A 24,104-nucleotide genomic window follows, 5' to 3' on the forward strand; every position below is an offset into this window, starting at 1 on the left:
ATAGGGTGTTGTCCCTCCTGTCGGTCCCAAGTTTGACTTAAAGCTCTGCCTACATTAAACTTCAGTGGCAATGGGTGCCATTTTATGTGTCAAATGCTGATCATGGTTTGAGTGCAGCCAGAACTTACCCATGCCCTCAGTTTGATAAAAAATATAATGTGATTGACATGTGAAGGGAGGATTGTGATGTTGAGTTCTCTTCAGCCATTGGCTCATCATGTGACATCTTGAAAGCCCATGGGATGTCTAGCAGAATCAGATCAATTTTTTATTTCCACAACTCTCATAGAAATAAACCCAGGGTAATATGAAGGTGAAAGATTGGCACAATGTGCTTTGGAAAATCAAAATTTCACTTAAAACATTACTAGAGGTGTAATAAAAGTAGGACTTTGAGATTTAAGAAACCAGTTTTTACAAAATTGGATCCAATATTTGTAACTATTAAGTTTTGGAAGAAAAATATTACATAGTTGGATCCTCAGGGATTTCAGCATAGAATGTCATCAAGAGCTTAATTGAGAACAATTCTGGACATTTGATCATCCATAGGTAACCCTCAATGTATTTGACATCATACAAAAAAGGCACTCATGTCAGCATCACAGGATGCCGAATGAGCTTGCCTTAAACCTGTTATGGGAAGTGTACTCGGAAACTATTCCAAGAGGACCAATACAAGAAATTTCCATCAAGTGTAGGGTTCACCTGGGTTTACAACGGCTAACGATACATTCGGACTTGAGCATCTTGTAGTGGTTTCAATGTGAAACTATATATTTTTTTGACAACAGGCTTCTGTTGCATGTTAGTCACTAGGGCATTGCTAATTGTGCTGGTGTGTGAAGACATTATGAATGGCTTAGGGTGTTTCCACAATCCCAGAGACACCTTAGGTACTTATTGTACCTGGTCCTACTAGCAAGCAGATCACTGCGAGCATTTGGACCCAATTTCACCTCCAACTGCATAAAAGTTTAAAGCTTTTAATATCAACTATCCGGTGAGCCCATTGATATATATAGTTTCACATTGAAACCACTACAAGATGATCAGATGTCCTTAGATGTATTCTATACAACTACTGGGATGTTGATGGTTATTATCTTCTATGCAACTTTCTTCTCTTATATACCTTAGATGTCTTTTGGGGTACTTTAGTCTTGTACCTACCTGATTCATTGAAGAATATACTTTTTCCTTGATACCCAATGATGGCTTTGGGTGCCTTCGGGTTTTTCCTTCAAGAAGGTTTGAACAAATGGATTATAGTGATAATAGAATAATCACAGTGGTCGAGTGGCATGCAAACATGAGCAATGTTATTCTCATTATGATGATACTTATTGATTAGATTTTACCCGAGGGGGTAATAACTGGAGCTTACATCAACCCAACATCTTTTGTGATTTTCCCAGAAAATAATGAAAATATGAAGCTTTGTTGAGACAAAGAAGATGGGGCATCCTAGATGGTGAAAGGATAAAAGCCCTCTATATAATCTTGTAAAGTGAAGTATGATATATATGTTTTTAATGGCCTTACCTTAAAATTTTGTTTGGAAGACGTATTGTTAGGCTGGCCTAACACCTACTTTGTCATTTTGTTATGCTCATCAACACCTTAATGATTTTTTTACAAATATTAAATAAGAGTATTGCATCATCTGTTAACAGGGAGTTTCGGATGATAGAAAAATTGTTATTTTCAATATGAAGGCTGAAAAACTCTTATAGTGACTGGTGAAATCAAATTTAGGGTGTTAATTCGTCTTTGATATTTGATTTAACCAATAATAATTTATCAATTGTAACTCATAAAATAATTTGACTAGCTAGTGATGAGCAAGTATTGTCTCCATAGGGAAAGGATATTAGGATATACATATAAAATAGGATATAGTGATGTGATGAATACAAGGTGGTGAGAGGGTGATAAAAATTGTTTAACAAGGATGATGTTAATAATAATATGATGAATAGGTAGGAGGAGATAGATATATCAAATGAAAATGAGAGAGTGAGATCGATGAAGACGTGAAGTCATGATGGATATAAAGCATGAATAAGAAGACAGGATGATGAAATGGGTGAATGGATATGGATAGATGATGGTGAAATCAAATGGTGGAAAATAAATAAAAATGACTTAACATATGGATGCGATCAAAGAAATGATAGGTAGTTGTGAGATGGAGAAGATGATGGACTAGGTGATTTCGGGTTTTTATATGAGATGAAGGTGACGAGATTGAGATCAAAGATGGGTATATATGATGTGATATGATGTAAGATGTTGATGAGAATGAGATGATTATGAAAAAATTAATTCAGATCTAGCTAGAGATATGTGAATGAGAGAAACCAATGTAAGGCAAAAGACTAACCTTAGATCACTATGTTCTGCCAGAATCAAGGAGATTTTCTGATATAGATCGGTCTCTCCACTTCTTTATTAAACTTTCCCAATCACTCAAAAGTACCAAGAACATCTTGATGGATGTTCAAAATCCTCACTCTCTTCCAATGAGCCACTTTACAAGGAAGTGAGTCAAAGATGTTTTTTATAAATATCAAGAGCTCAATTTATCGATCCATCCATATGGATCAATAGATGACATAAATAAGAAGCTACCCTTAAAATTTCAGCTCGACCAGAGTTGTCGATCGTTAGATATCAAGCGGAATTTGGACAATTCTTAGACATTGATTTAATCAAAAGATCTCTCTCCTTATCCTCGTCAATGCCGTTAGGTCAAATTTTTACGGTTTTATCTAGTTATCGCATTAAATGCAATCATTGGCTTAGATTGCCCCAAGTCATTTTTTATCAACAGCTTGCGTCACGCCACGTGTCACTTCTTGAAAAGACAAAAATGCAAGATAACAGTTTAATATTAAAAAATACCCATTAATAAGTATGCTGCATTTGACATGGCTGTGCATTAGAAGACACCATGTCAACGCGCTGGCTTTGAAAATTGATTCATGCAAGAAACATGTGCACCACATGGACATGTAACGCCTGGTGTCTCGTAGCACGTAAGACTCCACTGTCGTGTTTTCCAACGAAAAGGGAATCATTATTGTAAGTCTCCGAGGTTTGGTATCCACATTGCATTTATTGCAAAAAAGAAGACTGTTAGCAAAAAATGACATTATGTCATCTCTAGTTGCAATGCCAAAATGGTATGTGATTAATGATTGGAGGTCTCCAACTATCAATCTTAATCTTGGGTTGGTCATCATTTGAAATTTTTAGGAAAATTCATATTTTGACTCAAAATATGTTGTGAGAAAAACCCTCAAAATTAATTTTAAATTAATAAAATTAAAAATATGATTGTAAAAAATAATTTAATCATTTTAGGCTAGATTTCATGGATATATAATCGATTGAATGCAAATAAATATGGAAATATGGTCAGGTGAACCTACTAAAAATATGTGTTATTCATGACTTTGGAGAGAGGGATATCTTATGGACGTCATCAATAAGTGTAAAAGGGTTGTGATATGGGACCACCTTTGCAAAGACCTCAGATCTCCATGAATAATAAAATGGAATTACATTTACCAATGTGGTGTAACGAAAACACAGAGAGAAGTGTTGATGAGATTGATGAATGTATTTGTGCCTGAGAATCAAAATACTTTTTATGACAAAATCCTTTCATATCACTCAAAGGGCTTCCTCGATGTCTAGATTGATGATCACATATGATTCAGGTATGTAATAATCAAAGCGCTTTAATATTAAGATAATATAAAAATATTTGTATTCCCTTAACAAAATCGCATTTCTTAGGGGAAGAAACTGATTAAGGAAAATCTCAATTCTGTTTGCAATGATCTTAGATACAACTTTGTATCAATCACTACTAATACTAATAAGTTAAAGTCTCAAAAGGATTCCAGGGTGATGGCGAAGCCCTCAACGTATCCGCATTTTTTTCCTAGGTTTAGTTAAAGTTCATGTTTAAATAAACTCCTTAGGGCCCATTATCCTCCCTACATAATGGAAGGAGAGGGCGCCCGACGGAAAAAGTCTTCTTGAATCTTTGGAAAGAAACCCGTTCTGTTTTGAGAGTAGGAGAGTGAAAGGGCGGACGGGACGGGGCCGACTTTGGCCGCCGTCCCATTCCGCCCACCCCCCGCCGTTCCGTCAGAATGGGTCGATGGAACCCTAGGCGGCGGCCGCCGCCAAGGTCCCAGGTCGGAGGACCGCCGCCCGAATCGCGGGGCCGCCGCCCGAGTAGGGGCCGCAGCCGCCCGAGTAGGGGCCTCAGCCGCCCAACCCGCGGCCGCCGCAAAAAATGGCCGCAGCCGCCCGCAGCTTCTGCCATCGCCCGCAGCGGCCGCAGCCGCCCAACCCGCGGCCGCGCGGTAGCGGCGGCCGCTGCGCGGCCGCAGCCGCCGCAGCTTCTGCCGCCGCCGCGCAGCGGCGCGCCGCGCAGCGACCGCAGCGCGCCGCAGCGGCGCGGTCACCGCAGCGCCGCAGCGACCACAGCCGCGCGCAGCAGCCGCAGCCGCCATCAGCGTAGCGGCAGCAGCCGTCCGCAGCCGCCGGAGCCGCGCACGTCGCCTGCCTCACGGGGTCGCGCGGCGCCCATGCACGGCCGCCCGCTTACCCGCGCCATGGTCCCCGCGCCCTGGGTCGCACCCCGCACAGGACCGCCCTCCCGAGAGCCCCATTGCCATGCACGCATCTCAAGAATGCGACGACAGCCCTATGCCCGTTACGGGCCTAATTCCATGGGCCACCGTCAATCTCGATGGCCCGATCTGGCCCAAGCCCAAGGCATGTTACCCCGACGGAGGTCCATTACCGCGGCCACTCTCCTGGCTATCTCCGGCCGCCGCCGCCGCTATCCCCGGCTGCCGCCGCCGCCGCCATCCTTGGCCGCCACCACCTCCAGTCACCGTCATCTCTGGCCGCAGCCGCTGCCATCTCCGGCCGCCGCCACACTGTTGCTGACCACCGCGGCTTACAGCACGACGTCGCCCATGGCCGTCTTATGCAGCTGCTAGTTCGCCGCCGTCCTCACCATCCGGCCGGCTGAACAGCCCCCTTCTACCGATAGTCGGGCCCACCAATGCCCCGAAGACTATCCGTGGAGCACAGACCACGTGGAGAACGGTCACCCTCGCTTCTACGAATTGAGGCCCCACGTAGGACCTTTCCGGGACACCCATCAACAAGCGGGACGTGCAGTCTAAGATGAACGTCCCCGAGAGGGATAGGTGGACCCACGCTCCCGCTGTAGGACGTCGACCACGTCCGTCCTGCATCACAGGATTTCCTATTTCAGGATTTGTTCAATGAGAGTTTCCTCACCGACCTCATCAATAATGTCCCAGCATAGTATAAACAAATATACTGAGAAATCATAGGTCCCTAGTTTTCCATTATAACAAAGGGAATAGACCACTTCCTTGATCATTGTGCGAGCTGATATAGCCATGAGGGCCAGGTTTTGTTCGTGTGTTTCCACACATAGAATGGAGAATAATGTATGATCTTAAAACTTGTTTTTTTTGTTTTAAGAAGATTTCAAAACTATCTGACTCTTGCATCTTACCTGGGTTCTGAATACGTACCTTTAGTAGAGAAGTATCATTGTAGCATGGCCTATGTTTAATGCACATGTAAAAGAAATACATGTTTCAATCACACTAAATTAGCCACATGATTCACGATTTACAGAAGTTATGTATCTCTTGTATTTTTATTGCTTAATCTTGTTTGCCATTCACCTTGACTTTGTGCTCATAATTTACGTTTTACTAGTGCATGAAGTGGTTACTTGACCTCTCACAAGTTTCTCCTCTAGTGCCTCAACCTGTTTGTGGATATTCTTGAATACATTTTAATTATACCATTTGAGGAAGAGTTTTGAGGTTCTGAAGTCGATAGATGAGGTTATCTATGGTGAAGTAGATATTTTTCCATGCTAGTGTCATCTCATAATTTTTAAGAAGCATTAGTATTGGAGCCCCATGATTTAAAACCTAACGAGATATTTAGGAAAGCTAGAGCTCAACTAGGGTGTAATAAAGGTTGGGAATGATCCAAGTAATAACTAGTAAGTTCCTGATAAAATGATAAAGGTGTGAATAACTTCATGCATTTATATTTATTTAAGCATCTAAATATTGAATATGTAATGTTATTAAATAGATTATTTGAATATTTCTGAATTTCATGTGCATATTTTGGCATTTTTATATAACCTTTCATGATCCTAAGTCATGAAAAAATTATTCACGATAAATATTTGTAAGTTCCATGTATGAATAATTTGATACAAATTAAATGAATAATGATTGATGGGTTTAGGCTTGCAGTTTTTAAACTATTTCTTTGGAGCATTGGGTTAACATTTTTTTGTTTTTGGGCTTCAGAGGAGCAGCAGGAGGGGTGTGGGCCACATCTTATAACCCACCACTAAGCCTTCTAACTTTTCTCCTGAAGAGGAGCAAAAAATTCAAATGATGCTCTTGAACAATGAGAAAAGAGTGTAAGGAGAAAAAATAGAAAATCACAGACTAGCATGTTATATGTATAAATATTTTCATCCTCTATATTTTTACCTTATTTTAGATGTTCTCTAGAAGTTTCTAGCCAGAAGGACAATGATCTATAGGATCTTGGGCATTCAATCCAGTTGATGCAAGTGTTTTGAAGTGTTCATCATTTACTTCTCCTTTCCGTTCAAACAAAAATGCCTCAATCTGGAAAAATAATCCATTTTTATTAAAAGGTGATTGGAACTCAAGATACGAGCATCAGCATTTTAGGAATCTAGATATACATTTCACCATCAAGTCCACCCCTTTCATCCAATTTTCCTTCATGTTACATCACTTTATTCCAATTTCTCTTTCAATAACTTTTCATTTATCTTCTCCAAAACTAACATTCTAAATATATTTCCATGATCTAAAATATCTTTAATATCATTTATTTGCCCCTCCAATACCATATTTTACCACTGCTGACTACTTGCCCCCATTGCTCTAAAAAGTAATCGCACGGCACTGAGGGTGCCCCAAAGCCCACTAGGACTTCACAAAAATTTTTTGAACCCCCCCTAACCTGATACCCATGAAAAATAACCAGAGCTTTCTGATGGCCAATTATGTTCACTCAGAAATTATCCAAAATGGATATTGGTTTATTCTATATTGTTCCTGTAATTGTAATCAAAATTTTCAGACGAAAGAAAATCAAAGAACCTCATAGATTTCACTAATCGTTGGCTCCTACCAATGGCCTAGCATTTCTTGGGATCCAAAGAGTGCAGGTTCAGAGTGCAACTTGAGGAACATATTTTATACGATGGAGGTTATACTTATCAAAGAAAATAATTCTTATTTCTAAATTTTTACGTGACTGCTTTGCTCCTACTTTCGCACCATTTTCAGCAGTGAAAAAGTCACTTCTTATTTCTTGATGTGTTTTTACCTAAAGATAGTGTTTAATCGTAAAATCATTCGTCTTTGCTTTGCTCCCAAAGTCATGTGTCAATTACAATTATTATTATAAATGATAAGTGCCAGGTGTCTGCTTCAAATTGTTGAAGAAGATTTATTATTTTTATTTTTCATGAATAAATCAGGACTTTAGAATAACACCGAGACATAAAACATTAAATAGATTTCCCAATGTTTTCTCATAATAGTTTATCTTTTATGCACTTGATAACATGTCATTGCTTCTGCCCTTAAACACTCCTAAAGTATTGCATGGGCCAAATTTTTGGATGTGGGATCCGTACTCCCTACTGAGGCCCCAATTCTTTTTATGACAAAAGAGGTAAATTTTCCCTCATGGATTTGGAACTTTTTGTCACTTCATTCCTATTTGCGATTATGATTTTGAGTACTCAAATAATCGAGACTGATGAAGAAGTATTGTTGTACTTATCGTTGATTGGTATATTGGACTGATACAAAGAAATGTTTTTGATTTTATATTATTAACAATGTAGTAATATTAGCCCAAATAAATATTATAGAAAATTCACATCCAGGAAAGTACAAACCCATGAGATATGCTAATAATTTGGCACAAAGTACATTTTTTGTGCCAGAAAAGTAAAAAGCCGGACTAATGTGGAAAGATACCAATTCACGTCCCCGATGTTGTAAACTTTTTCATGTTTGTCCATATATTTAAATATATATTATTCATGTTTGAATATCAAAATCTTGATATTCAATTTTTTAAATTAATTTCTTAATACTATAACTTCAATTTTTTGACTTTGGACGAATATAAATGTCCACCATTTCTTTCAACCAACATATTTTTTACCAAATTTGTACCCTTCAAATTACTACAAATTGAGTGAAAAATATTCATTTACTAAATTTGAATCTTGGAGCGCAAGACAAATTCATAAAAACATGACAAATATTTCTTGTTTTAAAAATATTTTATTTGGTTTTCAACAATTACTTCCATGGAAACATTTTTATGGCTTATTTAATGATAAAACAAAATAAATTATGCTTGATGTGAAATCTTGAGACATTAGCTCAGTTCATTTTAACATCCATATATTTGGAAATAATTGTGAATTCTGGGTGGATTTAGGAAATACTTGGAATAAATATTTCCAAAAATACATATTGGTGCTTTTTCAGTATTGATTTTACAAACTCTATTTCTATTATTAAATCACTGAATAAGTTACTAGAGACAAAATACCTGAATGTTTTTATATGAGTGTTTGGGTAAATTAAAATACCTGAAATGTTTCAATTTTATTGAGAAAAGAAATCCAAGGTATCTCAAATTTAAACTTAAAAAACTCTCCAAAAATGCATTTCGGCTCAGAAGCATCTGGACATATTTCATGTCCTAAAAATATACTTCTCGCTCATGTCTATGAATACGAATTATCGTACTAACTCAATTATATTGCATATATTCCGTATATTCCAACACTTATAAAAAAAACCATTGATAAGTTACCAAACATAATGGTGGAAATTTTCATTTGAACATCAGAAAAATTAATCTGTCTTGGCGGCATCAGTTTTGACTCTGATGTTTATTAAAGAAACACAAAATACCTTAAATTTGACTTTTTAAAGATAATAAAAAACCACTCTAAGGTTACATTTGGAATCGTTTAATTGTCTTTCTAAGTTAAATATGTCTATAAAATAATTCCATACATAAAGTTTAGTGACATAACTAAATGGACACATGAATTGACTTGATTACACCAACAGCCAACATAATTATAATAATCATTTAGTATATTTTAACATAAATTAAATTTAACATAAATTTTAAAAACATATTTGGATCTGATTTTACCAGTTGATCAATTGTGTCCCATTCATAAATGTATCATTTTACTTACTCAAATATTATTTCAGCATTTGAGTTACGTTGATGAAGTAAAAAATAGGTATCTTATTGACATAAAGGCTCGCTCGTGCAATTTTCTCCTAGGTAGTTAATCCATATAGTACGGGCAACTGGTCTTTTTTCCCAAAAAGCAGACATGAGATAACAAATCAAATTTTTCCTTTAAATTTCAAAACATGCCTTAAGTTCATGACACTTTAAAGGTCTTCGCAGTCTACCAAGATCCGTATTTGGATTATGAATGACCTAATGTTTTCTGTGGTCAATCTGAAAATCCAGGGTGAGATTTTGTGCATATAAACATATCTATGAATGATTTTGAAAACATTTGTCTGCCATTATGAATCATTTAGTCTGACGAGCCATACTTTCTGCCAACATAAATTGAATTAATTGGAATTCCAAGAGATCTTTCTTTTAACTTCCACAAATCTTCTGATCGGTAGTTAATACATTGTGTAAAAAACCATTTTTAGCAGTTGATGAATTTTTCCACCAACAAAAAGGGAGGACACAATTCATGTTACAAACCAAAGTAAACTGAAAATTGAAATGAACCATTTTCAAAAAAAGGATCAACAAAATCCTCAATGTAAGGAAAAATAAACCAGAGAGAAAATATGTGTTCAGAAATGATAAGAACCCCTGAATCCCTCTGGGAAAGGGAGATATGAAATATGGAAATGAAGAAAACTCATTATTTAGTCACTGATTTCAAGGGGCGGAGCGCGATATAGGACTGAACTGTTAAAGAGAGAACGCAAGGAAAATGTAAAAAAAAAGACTGAAATACCCCTGACAGTGATTAAGGATTGTATCAAAACCTTATGATCGTCTAGTCGGACAGGCATTAGCAAAATGTGAAGGATCTCCACAGGCGTAACATCTACCAGAGACAGGATCACCTGTGGCACTAACAAATGTAAAATCTCCGTCTCCTCGACCTTCTCTCCTGCCTTGAACCCCTCTCCGTCCGGTGGACGATGACCTGCTGATCCTCTGAGACGACGTTTGGCCGCCTCTAGTACCACTCCCCAGCTCATCTTCCCATCTGCAAAGTTAGCCTCAATCTCAAATCTCAACGAAGATTATCCCTTCATGAGATTCCAGGAACAAGAGTGAACTATCATGGATAAAAGAACATAGAATTTGTAGTCTGAGGTTTGATTTTCCTTTGCATTAAAAAGAACTTGAATTAGACAATGAGATCTATCAAACAGAAAAAGGCTAAACCAAAGAAGAGGTTTAGATACTCAAAAAAGAGGTTTAAAATTTTCACAGAATCAACCGCAAAAAATGGAGATAAAAAAAATAAAGAGGAAGAAAGAAGCAGGAGATATTTCCAAAAATGGTCTTTATTCAAACTTAATTTTCTTCAAAAAAGATTATTCAAAAATAATGGGTTGATTACTTGAATCGAAGAATAATCAACAACATCATGCTGATTGCAGAGGTAGAAAACATATCTTGGTTTTGCCACATATTTCATCAATTTCATGAGAAATGCAAGAGTCGAGATAGAAGAGGTTCAAATTCTCAATGAAAAATAAAAGAAATGTCAAGAAGATCTTAAGGAGTAATATAAAACGACTTTAGAAACATACTTGAAAAAGTTACACTCCTGAGATTGGCAGGAGTAAAACCTTCTTCCTCTGTTGCTGGCCGTGTTAGCTGTTCTCAATGCACAGGCCACGCCACAGTTATCACAAGAGATTGATGAGCCTTCTGCATTTGAGTGCGTTTGAGAAATTTAGGGAAAATTATAGAGTTGAAGGCAAGGAAAAATGAAAAACAGCATGCAAATTGTTTTTTTGAAGAAAATAAGGAAGACCACCCAGAGCAGTGGTCAACTTGAAGCTATTAAGAAATGAAGTCGTGTACAAACCATATACAAACTGACCAAAATGATCTGCCATTCACCTCTCTCCAAACCAAAAAAATATTAGCGCATGCAAATTTTCTACTCCATTGAGCAGAGCTTGACCAATTCTACACACCCAGTATGCAATATTACTTTTTTCCGCAGTAAAATGTTATTTGAAATAAACTTTATGAAGACATTAGACAACCTAGGAATTGGTTTGAAGATAAACATACCATTTTGGACTCGTTGGCCTCTCAAATTTTCAGAATTTCCTTGGCGAGGACCACGTGATTCTGATATAGAGGTTCTTCGCAACGAACTATTTGGAGTTTCAGTAGTGCGGGACCCCCTAGATGCTGCAATATAAAGTCTAAATCAACCAAAACCTAACGTTTCATCCAAACCTCTACCAAAAATCATTTTATCTGATTAGAAATTGCAATAAGCTGAAATAAAAGTAAACAATGGAATGATCCACATTACTCTAGCAGCACTCCTGAATTGACATAAATAAATTAAACAATAAATCTTTATTGTAATTAACTACTCAGGAAGAAAGAAGATCCTAGGCATATGAATTAAACGCAAAAGTTCCATCTATTATAGAAATGAGGGCTGAGATGACATTCATCAACGGTCTAATAACTAACAATACATAATTGGCATTTTTTGTCCAGCAAGAATGATGCAATCCTGGAAGATAAATCCATTTTCTGCTCATTTGTCTCCAGCTAGAATCTAAGAATAAAAACAATTGCATTTTTATTGAAGACTGAGTTCACCGTAGCTGCAAAAAACAGCCCAGGAAATCACTTACTTTATCATCATTAAGATACATGAATTACAACACAATACACAACAGTTTTTTTTCAAAAATAAGCTTATTAAGTTTAAATAAGGTTTGTAAGTTAAAAAGCAAAAATAACCTTACTTTGTGGAACGGTAAAAAATAAATTAAAATACACCTGGAAAGTTGCAGACAACTTCATGGTTCTGATACAACTCAACATATCTAGGAGTAGAGTTGTCATGTTAGCCCACAAGGGCATTTTAGTTATTTGGTCATTATGTATTCCTTTAAATAGGGATGCCCTCACTTTAGGAGGGCAGCCAAGAAGAATGAAGGGTCGCTTATCTCTCCTCTCCATGTCTAAGTCCCCTCTTTCCCTTTGTGATCCCCGTCCCTCGTGATTGTCCCTACCTCACTGCATCATCAGGCAGCTCATCACTGGTTAACCCTCGCCTCATCCGTTCAACCCAAATTTCTCGTTCATTCCCTTCCCTTATATGAGCACACATCAGGGTTTGTATCAGGTTCCAATAAGTTAAAATGACTTCATTTTAGTCATTCGATGCACTGTCTATCAGAATTAATTCTTTCTGTCAGAAGAAAAGAAAGGATGAAATGAAACATGCATATTAGACTATTATTCAAATTTACTCATAGAAATTTGGGTTAAAAGGCTTGTGTTCCTGGTATGTGGTGCATTTAGTGGTGTATTTTAGTTGACAAACGTATGGGTTGAAGGAACCTTGAGTGCCTGGAATACTGCGTGACCCAGTTCCACAAATATCTATGAGATCTTTAAGAACGCTGTCACATCCCCCTACGCAACCTGAAAAATTAGACCACGATTATTATGTTTATCAAAAAATTTACCATCATAGAAAATTTGATCCCAGAACCTGGCAATTTTTGCGGAGGGAAACATAATCAATACAAAGACCAACTCTGAAACTCAAAAATACAGAAAATAGAAGATTCCAGCAGGCCATTTTTTCCCGTTAAATCAATTTAACCTATTCAATAACTATATAATACACTTTAATAAGGTCAAATCTTAGGTTCCAATGAATAAATAGGATGTATGTTCTGGTGACTTCTGTTGAAGAAGAAGATAAAATGGATAGAACTTTGTTACTTAGAAAAAGAAGGGATACATGCCCTTATATAGGGCTGAGAGAGAGAGAGAGTATTAGAGATTTATCACTGTGGGATTAAGAGAGGGAACCCTTAGTGGGCTAAGGTCTAGTGGACCTAATAGGCCACACCACCTATTTCCCAACAACTTTGAATGCACAAACAAGGAAATCATTTATGAAAATAAGAGGAAGTTGACACTAAGCACAGAAAATACAAATAAAAAGTTTAGTAATCCCACTCAAGCTGATAACTAAATGCCATAATTTCCTTTGATATAATCTTCAAAAGTTTTGGAACCAAACCCCACTGTAAGACGAATAAAATTTTGGCAAAAAGATAGTCCAAGATGAAAGACACAGTATTAGTTGAAGAGATGTCTTTGTTCGGCAGTTGGGAAGGTGAGCTATAGATTGTCTTCATCTTCCTTTTAGAGCCACATCTTTTGTCCTAATAAAAGGTCTAATACTTTGAGATGTACTGGCATGGCTTATTGAAAACAAACATCTCCAATTGACAATTTCTTTGCAAGGAAAGGGAGTCCTCGTTGGACGGCGTCATACAAGATGTCGCGAATCTAGACTCAGTTTGGTGTCGAGGAACATGAACAGAGGGTGAGGAACCTATTAGGTCATGTGTGTATTGATGGAGTTTGTGTATTAATCATATTGAGAAAATCACTGCTTTTGGACAACTTTCCTTTCATTGTTAAAAAAAAAAATCCAGCCAATCATTAGACAACACACATAAATGAGTTTCAACCATTTCCCTAATAGAAGTTTGAATGCATAGCTCTAAAAGCAAAAAAGATTGTGGGGCCAATTTTTTATGATGTAACCATGTGGCAGCCTAGCCCCCAGTGCATCTATAAAGAAAAATCTTTCTCCCCCATTCTATGTCACATAAATACACTTTACATTCAAAAAAAAAAATTACATGCCCTGTTCCTGCAACCATTAGTAGTGCACAATTTGATGTCTGATATTTCCCACTGCTCAGACATGATTCATGATATATAAACAGAGTCACTGTATGGGTCAAGTGACTGATGGCTGCCAAGTCTAGAATCCATTAAGCTAGGTACCTCGGTTGGTCGAGTAAGAAAGATAAGCCATGTCTGATAAGCCATATGCTTCTTGCCTTCAATTGTTAAGTTCATTGTGTAATAGATCATTGAGCCTTCCCTTCAACCATAACTGTATCTACGGTCGGATTAGGGTCAGAGCCTCCTCTCCAGTATTTCCTTGTAACTCCCCCTTATTGCTTGGAGCATATACCATATAGATTTCACTTGCATGATTGTGCTGCCTGTACAATTTGCAGTATTTCCCCTAGATGTTCCTGTGCCTCTTGCGATAGGTACAGTGTAGGTTGTCTCATGATCCTTTTCCTCGACGCATAGTGGGAGCTGGGACAATAGTCAATGAAACTGACTGTGTTTTGACTTCCTTTCCTTGGTCACAAATGCCGCAGCTTCATTAAAATGTGTTTTGTTCTCCTCTCTCTTCACCAAGCCAGTTGTATCTTTTCTTGTACCCAAAGAAATTGTGGTCTCCAGTATCAGAGATGAATCATGAAGGATTTGACAGAGGGGGCTGTTATGTTCCAGCTTGTGTCCTGTTATGAAGTTGAACACCAAATCTCCTGGGTTGTATCTTCAGTCTGTGGAGATCACATTAGGTGGTCTACATGGGTCGATCTCTTAGCAGAGAAAAATTAGATGATTAGCATAGTTAGTCACCTTCTGCTTCCCGTAAACTGTGGTCATAGATTAGCATAGTTACTTCAGTGCTTTCAAAAGACACTGGAGAAAGCTATCAATGAAATCAAGGAAAGAGAGACCACAAGAGGAAATAGAAGGACAAGTATGCTGATACATTCCCCATTAGAGTATATGAGAAAAGAAAAAGAAGGGGGAGCCAAATAAAGAACGTTGACCAGTCAACAGGCACCAGGGGACCTGATGCCCCATGTGGTGTTGACATGGCCACTAACTCCCAGCCTTGCCTGGAAGTGATAAGGGAATAAAAGATGCCTACATATCAGAGGTGAGACCTCAAAGAAAGGCATCCGCTGTAAGTTAGACTTCTTGGAGGGCGTGGGAGATCTTGGAGAGACCAGCTGTATGAGTCAAGGGTCTTCTGAAGGCATTCGTACCATCAAAAGGAGCTAGCTACCGGAGGATCGGCGTCCACTGGGATTTCTGAAGGATTTTATTTTGCAATTGCAACATTACATCTCTAAGTTGCACCTCTTGATCTTTTTCTTACCAATTCGATGAGGATCGTATTATATGTCCTTGCTGACAATAGCAAATTCTGAAGGATTCTATTCCATTGGTATTAAATTTAATTTTTTAACTAGCATCTTATTTTCCTTTTATGCAGAAATTATGGACGCGTTAAATCACAATATGAACTCCAATAATAAAAAACTAAACAAAAGTAACAGATTAATAGTGATAACTGATCAAGCAAGAATATATCAAAAACAATTCTATCTTGCTTGTTGGTCCATGAGCACTCAAGGAGAAAATAAGACCCAAAAATGTTAGCTTTTCCTGAAACCAATTGATATCGTCAAAAGCCTTATGATTTCACCAGTACAGGAAAAATGGTCCCAAAACTAAACATTAGCATATTCATAACAGCTTCTTTTGTCAAGTGTACCCAGATGTTTGAAAGAAAGTTGGTTCTTGACAAGAAATAGTCATACCTAAATGGTTAATGTCATAATTTGGTGGAATTTCAAGTTGTCGAAACCTAAACTGGATCATGTAATATGTACCTGCATGCAAACAAAAAATATGAGCTGAGCACAGGAGAAAGGGAGTCACTCTATCTTGGCACAGTTGCTATCGATAATGAAGCTATTGGAGCAGTCAAATAGATCTAACCTGGGCCACAAGTATTACAAACGTTTGTTGTCACAGTAGCATCTGAGGTTGCCCCAGGAAGCCAAACAACATTCCTACACTGGAAGAAAAAAAAAACCAAGGCCAATGTAGAATTCAGTAATCAACTCTTGCACAATGATAAACATACCTGGGAGTTCATTACATCCAGCAACACCGGGGATTTACAAATGAATGCTCAGAAGAATATTACTATAGAAAGAAGTCACTCTAAAGATTCAGAACTAAATGGCACAAATAACGTTTTTAGAGCATCTATTTTCATCATTAAACCTGGATTGGATTTCTTAAAGCACTCTTCACTCTAAAACCAGAATGGAGCAAAAAAGTAAGATCAAACATTTATTACTACCATTTCACAATTGTTCAGCGGCACTTCACTCGCTGATTTCAGTTCTTTATCACAAGCGATCAAAGAGGTAATGCCCTCAAAACGTAAATTTATTTTCTCTATCGATGGTTACATGACAATGAACAACTAGCTCCTACGTTATCCTCAAATAATACGATAAGAAAATGAACTTGAATTTCAAACAATGACTACTAATGATTTTAATTTTTGACTTCATCCAGCCAATTAAAAAAAGGCAAGTTTCCGCCAGCAGTGCATTTACATATAAATAAACGACACCAACGGATAAGTAAACACTTCTACGATAATTTTTTTTACTATTGAGGCATAACCTGAGGGAAGCGTGTACAGCCCACCATAAAGTTACCATCCTGAAAAATATGAATACCAACATATGAAACCATTGGCATAAAATAGGAAATGCAGTTACAAATGGTATTTAAAGATCATTATCATTTTCAGAATGGAGGCGGAAAAAAATCTGGTTTCCAAATGCTGGAGGACTGTGCACTTGAGTTAAATGTCACAAAAAATAATCATGTTTATATTATTTATTATATCTGGAGGGTCACAGATTTTGTGTGATCTCCCCTATCTTTTTATTCAAAACACAACTATTTCTAGAATTAGATCTAATTATTTTGCTAAATGGAGAGGGGACATTATTAATAAATGCAATAGCTTTTCCTAACTGGAGAAGAGATATCCAGCATTACAGCATAAATTGCAATAAAGCTGCAAATTTTTACAAATGTAGTTATTGAATAAAAGATTGATTCTTCTTAAGAAAATGCTGTCTCCTATGCTTTGTCCTCTTTAGTATAGACTATAACACTTAATCAACCTCTTCATTCCCCAAGGACTTACACTGCCTGATAACATGCACTTGATTTGTGCATTCATGCATCAATTGGTTATTATCTACTATTAAAATTTGTATCCGATACAATTTTATGGCAATTGATATGGAGAACAACCTTTGAATACTTGAAATCTCACGCACACTCATCTATGCCCTCTACCTGAAGTCAGAGCAGTTAACATCCCTCTATTATCTGGTTACTCAAAATGCCCCCAAGACTTGAGTCTTCTATGTTAGAGATGGAGAGATGCAAAGTGGCTTAAAGGAGCTTGAGGTCATTGTTGAAGGACATCAAGCGGAGCCAAGTGGGTCAAAGAGAAGAGCACTTTGTGGAATTAAATGGAGGGAATATCCATGATTGTGTATTCTGACCACACCTTGGATATCAAAAGTCCTTCACTATCACTTCAGCATAACTGGGATATCGCCAACCTAAGCCCCTCATCTTGGCAAAGAATAAACCAATCCAAGAGCTGATATCGGCCGAAGGTAATGAGGTCCAGGTCAAACCTATTTAACTGACCTGAGGACCACCAGATGGATGCCAGTAATTTTGGCAGATATTTAGAGGCATTCTGGGTATAAAAAACTTCCTGTCATCCTCGTATCTCTCATTCTGGAAATTGCCCGAAGCCTTGTGAGTGAAGCATCACACTAGTATCCTCTTTACGTGTTCTCCACTTAAATTTCATGTTCATTGTCATGGGCATTTGAGATAGTGTTGTATGAATAGTAGTAGAAATCATGGATGGGACTGAAGTCATCTTAAGAGGGATGAAGGCCTAGCATAGAAAACACCCCATGGAGTTGACTTCATCTTCTTGGTATATCATTCTAATCTTCGTTTGGCAAATGGAAAGAGGTCATGCTGGAAATTTTGGCTGGCTAGAGTAACACAGATTCTCCTATTGTGAGTACTGAAGATTTCCCTTTGTTACTTTTCATTTTTGCCCTTTCTATTTCGCTGTATCTCAATGGACCGAACAACATTCGGGCCTACTTGTAACCCCTGAAGAATGGGGAGAACGATCGAAGTGATTGATTTTTTGTCTTCGCTAAACCCTAGCTGCTCCCAGGTTCACCACCATCTGGAGAGGATGTCGGCCAGGCTAATGACATGGTACCAGAGAGTCTGGGTTAATTTTCTGTCAAAGCATACTTCTGATCCTGCTGGTAGACATTCTGGTAAGCAGGATAGTGTGACACTTGGCCCCTCATCTCATGTCCCTTTGATCACGTCAAGTCACGGTTGATTGTCGAGAGGGTTAAAGAGAGAAGACATGGCAGAGTACTCTAGGAATCAGTCCTGCGAAACCTACAACTTGGCAACGATGAGGATACAAACGCAAACAACTAAGCTTGCCAAAGGTTGACGTTGAAGTGAAGACGTTGTAGCTGGCTGCGGTGATTGTTCTTCAGCAAAATCTAAGACTTGATGTCAACGGGAACAGGAATGTTAACCAAGCATGCAGAAGGTTGAAGGCTGAGGACAAATAGTAGATGGCTTCAAAAAGTACTTGTAACCCGCAGACCAAGAACCTTAACGACTCAACGACTTGAGACTATGACTGTAATCAGGACTTCAGAAGGTCTGAAAAGTAGATGTGAAAGAGCAGGAGATAATGACCCAGGTAATCTTCCCGGTTGTTCCCAAGGTTATGAAATTTAATGGCTTCAATTTGATGGATTAGAGCCAATATGCTGAATTAATCCTTGAAATTAAAGGGTTGATTCATCATCTTACAGAGGTGGATCTGAACAGCTTGAGGTATAGAAGCTGGAAGAAGGAAGATGCCTGTGTACATGCATGGTTGCTGGGCAGCATGGCTGGAGATGCATTCCAAAAGTACATGTATCTGAAGACAGCCAAGATGATCCGGTATCATCTACACAGCAGTATGAAGAAAGCCCATGCCTAGAGGATATTTGAACTGGTGACAAGAGCTACGACATCCGTACAAGGAGACATGTCTCTCACTGAATTTGCTGATGAACTTAAGGCACTGTGGCCGGAGATAGATCATCTTAGACTCATTAAGAACCCAGAAAAATGGCAATCCACTACACAAGTATCATATCTTCAGGTTCTTTATGGGACTGAACATAGAATATGAGGGACTCCGAAGTCAAACTCTCAGTTGGGGGTGTGTGTTCCAAATTCACAGGAGGCAATCCAAATAGTACTGGATGAAGAAAGTCACACAACTAATGACAAGGTGGACAGTGGATCAGGACTCCTGGCAAAAGCTAAACAACGGAGAGATTCACCAGAAGGATGAGAAGACACATCTGCACAAATCAGAGAAAACTGGGAGAAGGCACCAAGGTGTAAATCGCAGCTCAGGTCTAATCTGCATTGCTCTTATTGCAAAAAACAATCACACCAAGGATACTGGCTGTGCCCTACACATGTGATACTCCCGAAATCACACGAAGCCAGCACAGGGCTAGATCGCTGACACTAAGGAAGGTGAATCTGGAGATAGAGAGGCCTGAGGAAGTGATATTCCCAAAGTTACTATTGAAGATTATGTCAGCCTCAAGGAGGAGTTTGAAAAGCCTAAGACTATGATAAGCTCCACATCCATGGACCGATCTAGTGAGTGAACTACTTTTTCTAATCATATTCTATCATACTGGACCATTACTACTGGTGAAACAAAGCATACAAACCCATACTGCTCCAAATTTTACAATTACACTCCTTTCAAAGGAGATAGACGTGTAATCACTACAAGGGGAGAAATCCTAACCCTCACTGGTATTGGAGATCTGAAATGATAGGCCTGGGTCCTATAAAGCATGTTCTACATGTACCTGGCCTTAGGACACAGCTCATTTCTCCACAAAAATTTGTTAAATACTTGAATGTCATTTTCTTATGCGGCACTGATGGTATTTTTTGTTTATGATTATGAAAAGAACCAGGGGACTTCATCTTTTAGTGTGAAGAATGGACTTGTGTATATGAGCGATGTGGCAGAGGGTAGTCAGATGACTTGCTATTCTGCACAAGAACTGAAGTGAAGCAGACAAGTGGTGCAGATCGATCTGATACATTTTTTCCTTGGCCATCCATCATTTGAACTTTTTTTAAAAAATAGTTCTTTATACATTTGAACCAAAGGTTGATCATATTTATTTTTATTGGGAAATACAAGAAGCAATACAAGGATTATATTGAGCCTATTTTAACTTATGTTTTGCAAAGATATGTACGTATCGAATCTTGGTTGTGAGACGGGCCAATTTTCTAAGACAAATGTACATCTTTCAATGGTAGAAGTCAACAAAGCAAGATAATGTTTGCTGCAATGTGTGGAGCCTGACAGATCTTCTCCAACTGTTAGACAACCTGGCAGCAATGGGCTGCAGAAAATGGACTTAACTTTCACTAAATGATTAGTCTCATCTTTTTATGGGGTTACGAAATGGGCCCAGCAAAGGAAAGGAGAAGAAAACAGAAAAGGAAAGGCCACAATATGATAAAAATGGTACAGTAATATAAAGGTAAACAGCTTATGACAAGGCTATCAGACCAACAGGACCCATCTTCTACAACAGCTTAAAACGAAGCTAGATGTTTCATCATATTTGTTGATGATTACACTTGGTTGATGTGGTATATTTCTTTAAGTCCAAATCAGACATCTTTGGAGTATCAGAAGAATCAATTTGATATCTCCATCAAAAGACTCCACTCAAACAATCGCAGGGAATTGTTTAAAACACACAGTGTGATTCATGAATCTTCCTGTGTATATTCTTCACAGCAAAATTGGGTTGTTTAAAGGAGGATAGGCCGTGACCACTACAGCTCCATCACTGCTCTTTCGTTACAATGTACCCAAACGACGCTGGGGAGAGGCTATCTCAACAGCTGTGCGCATAATCAACAGATTTACATCAAGATCATTATGATGTGAAAGTCCTGTAGGCATGATGATAAATTTTTATCCTCACGATCAATGGAAGAGTGATCTTACACCGAGGATACTTGGGTGCACATTATTTGTACATGTTCACAATCCTCGAGATAAATTCAGCACCAGGTTGGTGAAATGCATTTTCTTGGTGTTAGAAATCCCCAATGTAGATGCAGAACACCCTTCCAGAGCCTCCAACCACCCCAAGAAAAAATGAGGGTTTCAAAATAAACATCATACTGAGTTGGGGTTGCCCAGTTTAAGTACTGGGTCTTTTACATTGGTCAAGGACCAATCACAGGGAAGTAACTTATTCTCCACAAGAGAGAATAAGTGACCACTCATATGATTCAGGTCATTTGTTCTGACGTGTGAGAATAAATGACTTACAAAATAATAAGAACTGGACGGAGTTCACTCTAAATGGAATGGAACGGAGACGTGAGCTGCTTATAAAATGTGGCTCACATACAACAAAATGTTGTAACGTAGATATTAAAGATTAAATGGGTATCTAACACTTGGGTTACTCACCAAGCGAAAAAAGATATAGGTGCTACCACCACGAGTCGAGGAAATTATTTGTATCTGCTGATGTGATATTTCATAAAAGTGACAGCTTCTTTGAGACCTCAGGGCAGACGGTTGAGAGGCCTCAAACGGTAGTATCCTAGGAAGGTGCAGGACAACCTGAGTATGTTACTCCACTGAATGACTTGTCAGAACAAAAGCCAGATTCTCAATGTGAAAATTGGGAGTCATCAAGGCATAATGATCAGCCGCTACCTGCCAGTAAAATTGTTTCAGATGAAGAAGATTCAAACAAGAAAGGTGAGAACATCTTGTAGGAGTCAGATGAAGCTGAGTTTCGACCACATGCAGTTGATGAAGATGATGGCTTGGGTAGCCAATTTCCCTGAGGAAAGGCGAGAGACAGTGTACCCAGGGCATGAGATATCCCCTCTCTAATGTGGTGGGGTATTGTCAATTGGGGCCAGGTTATCAATTCTTCATTTCAGCACTCAATTCTTTTTCTATACCAAAAACAAATTATGATGCCCTTAAAGACATGAATTGGAAAGAGGCAATGGTGGCGTAAATGGAGGCGCAAATGAAAAATACCCCGTGGGTGATTGTCCTGGAACCAACAAGTAAATGTCCAGCAGGATGTAGTTGGGTGCTGACTGTGAAGTATAGAGCAGAAAATAATTCTGGAGTGGTACAAAGAGAGACTAATAACCAAAGATTACTGACAATCCTATGGGATTAATTACGGGGAGACCTACGAACCTGTTGCAAAATTAATACAGTGTGGATCCTCATTTGTGTGGCAGCAAGTCTAGGCTGGTCACTTTACAGTATTATGTGAAGAATGTCTTCCTTCACAGCAACCTATGGGAAGAAATTCATACGGAGCTGTGTCCCCGATATTATGAGAAGGAATCAGGATAGAAAGTATGTAAACTGAAGAAATCCCTCTATGGGCTAAAGCAGTCCCCGAGAGCCCATTATAAGAACTTCTCACGCAGCATGAAGAATATGGGTCATTTCTAGAGTAATTACAACCATATTATCTTTGTGAAACACTAACTCAGGAAAGGCCTACGCCTTGTTGGTATAAGTAGATGGCATTATTTATTATTTACTTTCCTTTTTTACTTTCTATTTTGTGATATTTCACTGGACCCAATAATATTCCAAACTACTTTTAATCCCATAAGTAAGAGGAGACTGATGCAAGTCATTGAGTTTTTGCCTACCCTAAACCCTAGCATTAGAAACCCTAGCTGTTGCCATGTTTGCCACCAGCTGGAGAGGAAGAAAGCCAAGGTAATAAAACCTATACATTCTCTGAAGTGTGAGTCATCCCTTCTATCTCAACATTGTCATCCTCCAAATCCCTACCTCGCTAGCCCATTTCTTCCCTCCAGATTATTTACCCTTCTTACCACCTAGTCTTTGATCACAGAGGACAATCCTTAGCTCACACTAGATATTGAAGCTAATGCATTGTTCATTGATTTCTATCCAAACCCTAAATGACACCAGGGCGCAGCACTCATAACTATACACCACCAGAGTTTCAGATTTCAGTATTGAACATTACGCAGAAGCTAGAACCACTGGCCTCCAAAAGTTTCAAATAAAAAAAAATCTATACCAATTACTATCAGCGATTATACTTAAGCAGGAAAGAATTAATAAAATTTACTAAACAAGTTCACTTCAATTTCAAGTTTTACCGGTCTCTTCTTCAGAACCATATTAGATTCTAGGCACACATTGCAGGGGCCCACAGTCTCAGCAAGACTGCTCTGTGTATCCACACCAGCTCTGTTTGACCTAAAACAAGAAAACAACATGACCAGTTTTAGTAGGGCTGTGTAAAGAAAAAACAACCACAATACAATCAATAGAATATATTTTACAGTTTCAAATCTTACTTTCACCTAAAAGTTCTACATCTAATAAATACATCCCATCCTTAGATAAACAAAACAGAAAGAAAAACCTGTCGATTGTATACTCTATTGATTCTATTGTGGTTATTTGACCCCAAGTTGGGGGACGGGGAAGGCTTCCATTTCTGGATCGATAACTGGTCAAAGCACAGCCCTTTGAAGATGCAGTTTCCAAGATTATTTGCTCTGGCAAGAAACCCAAATGTCACAGTCAGTGAATGTTGGGGCGGGGCTTGGGTCCCAAACCTCTCTAGGACACTATCAGATTTTTGGTTCGTGGAGTTGTTGAGGATGCGAGAGATCCTCCTACCTCTCAGCCCCTCGAGAGATTCTCGGGACGGATGGGTATGGAGGCTGCCTTTCTCAGTAAAGGACACATACTTGAAAATCCAAGGGGAAGCGAGGGACGACATAAC

At 38.4% G+C, this 24,104-nt stretch overlaps 1 protein-coding gene across 1 annotated transcript in view; it reads right to left on the reverse strand.

Moving 5' to 3' along the window:
- Positions 1–10,065: 10,065 nt before the first annotated feature.
- Positions 10,066–24,104, reverse strand: part of TOP3A (topoisomerase 3alpha) — a 63,460-nt gene continuing 49,421 nt past the window's right edge. The window contains exons 17-24 of the mRNA XM_078586654.1: positions 23,470–23,569; positions 16,771–16,809; positions 16,069–16,147; positions 15,888–15,959; positions 12,784–12,867; positions 11,485–11,607; positions 10,992–11,112; positions 10,066–10,438 (exon numbers count right to left, since the gene is read on the reverse strand). Coding sequence (XP_078442780.1) covers positions 10,213–10,438; positions 10,992–11,112; positions 11,485–11,607; positions 12,784–12,867; positions 15,888–15,959; positions 16,069–16,147; positions 16,771–16,809; positions 23,470–23,569 — 844 coding nt within the window. The 3' untranslated portion in view covers positions 10,066–10,212. The remainder of the gene's footprint in view (positions 10,439–10,991; positions 11,113–11,484; positions 11,608–12,783; positions 12,868–15,887; positions 15,960–16,068; positions 16,148–16,770; positions 16,810–23,469; positions 23,570–24,104) is intronic.

Source organism: Wolffia australiana, chromosome 14 (assembly GCF_029677425.1).
Source record: "Wolffia australiana isolate 7733 chromosome 14, ASM2967742v1".
Classification (NCBI taxonomy): domain Eukaryota; kingdom Viridiplantae; phylum Streptophyta; class Magnoliopsida; order Alismatales; family Araceae; genus Wolffia; species Wolffia australiana.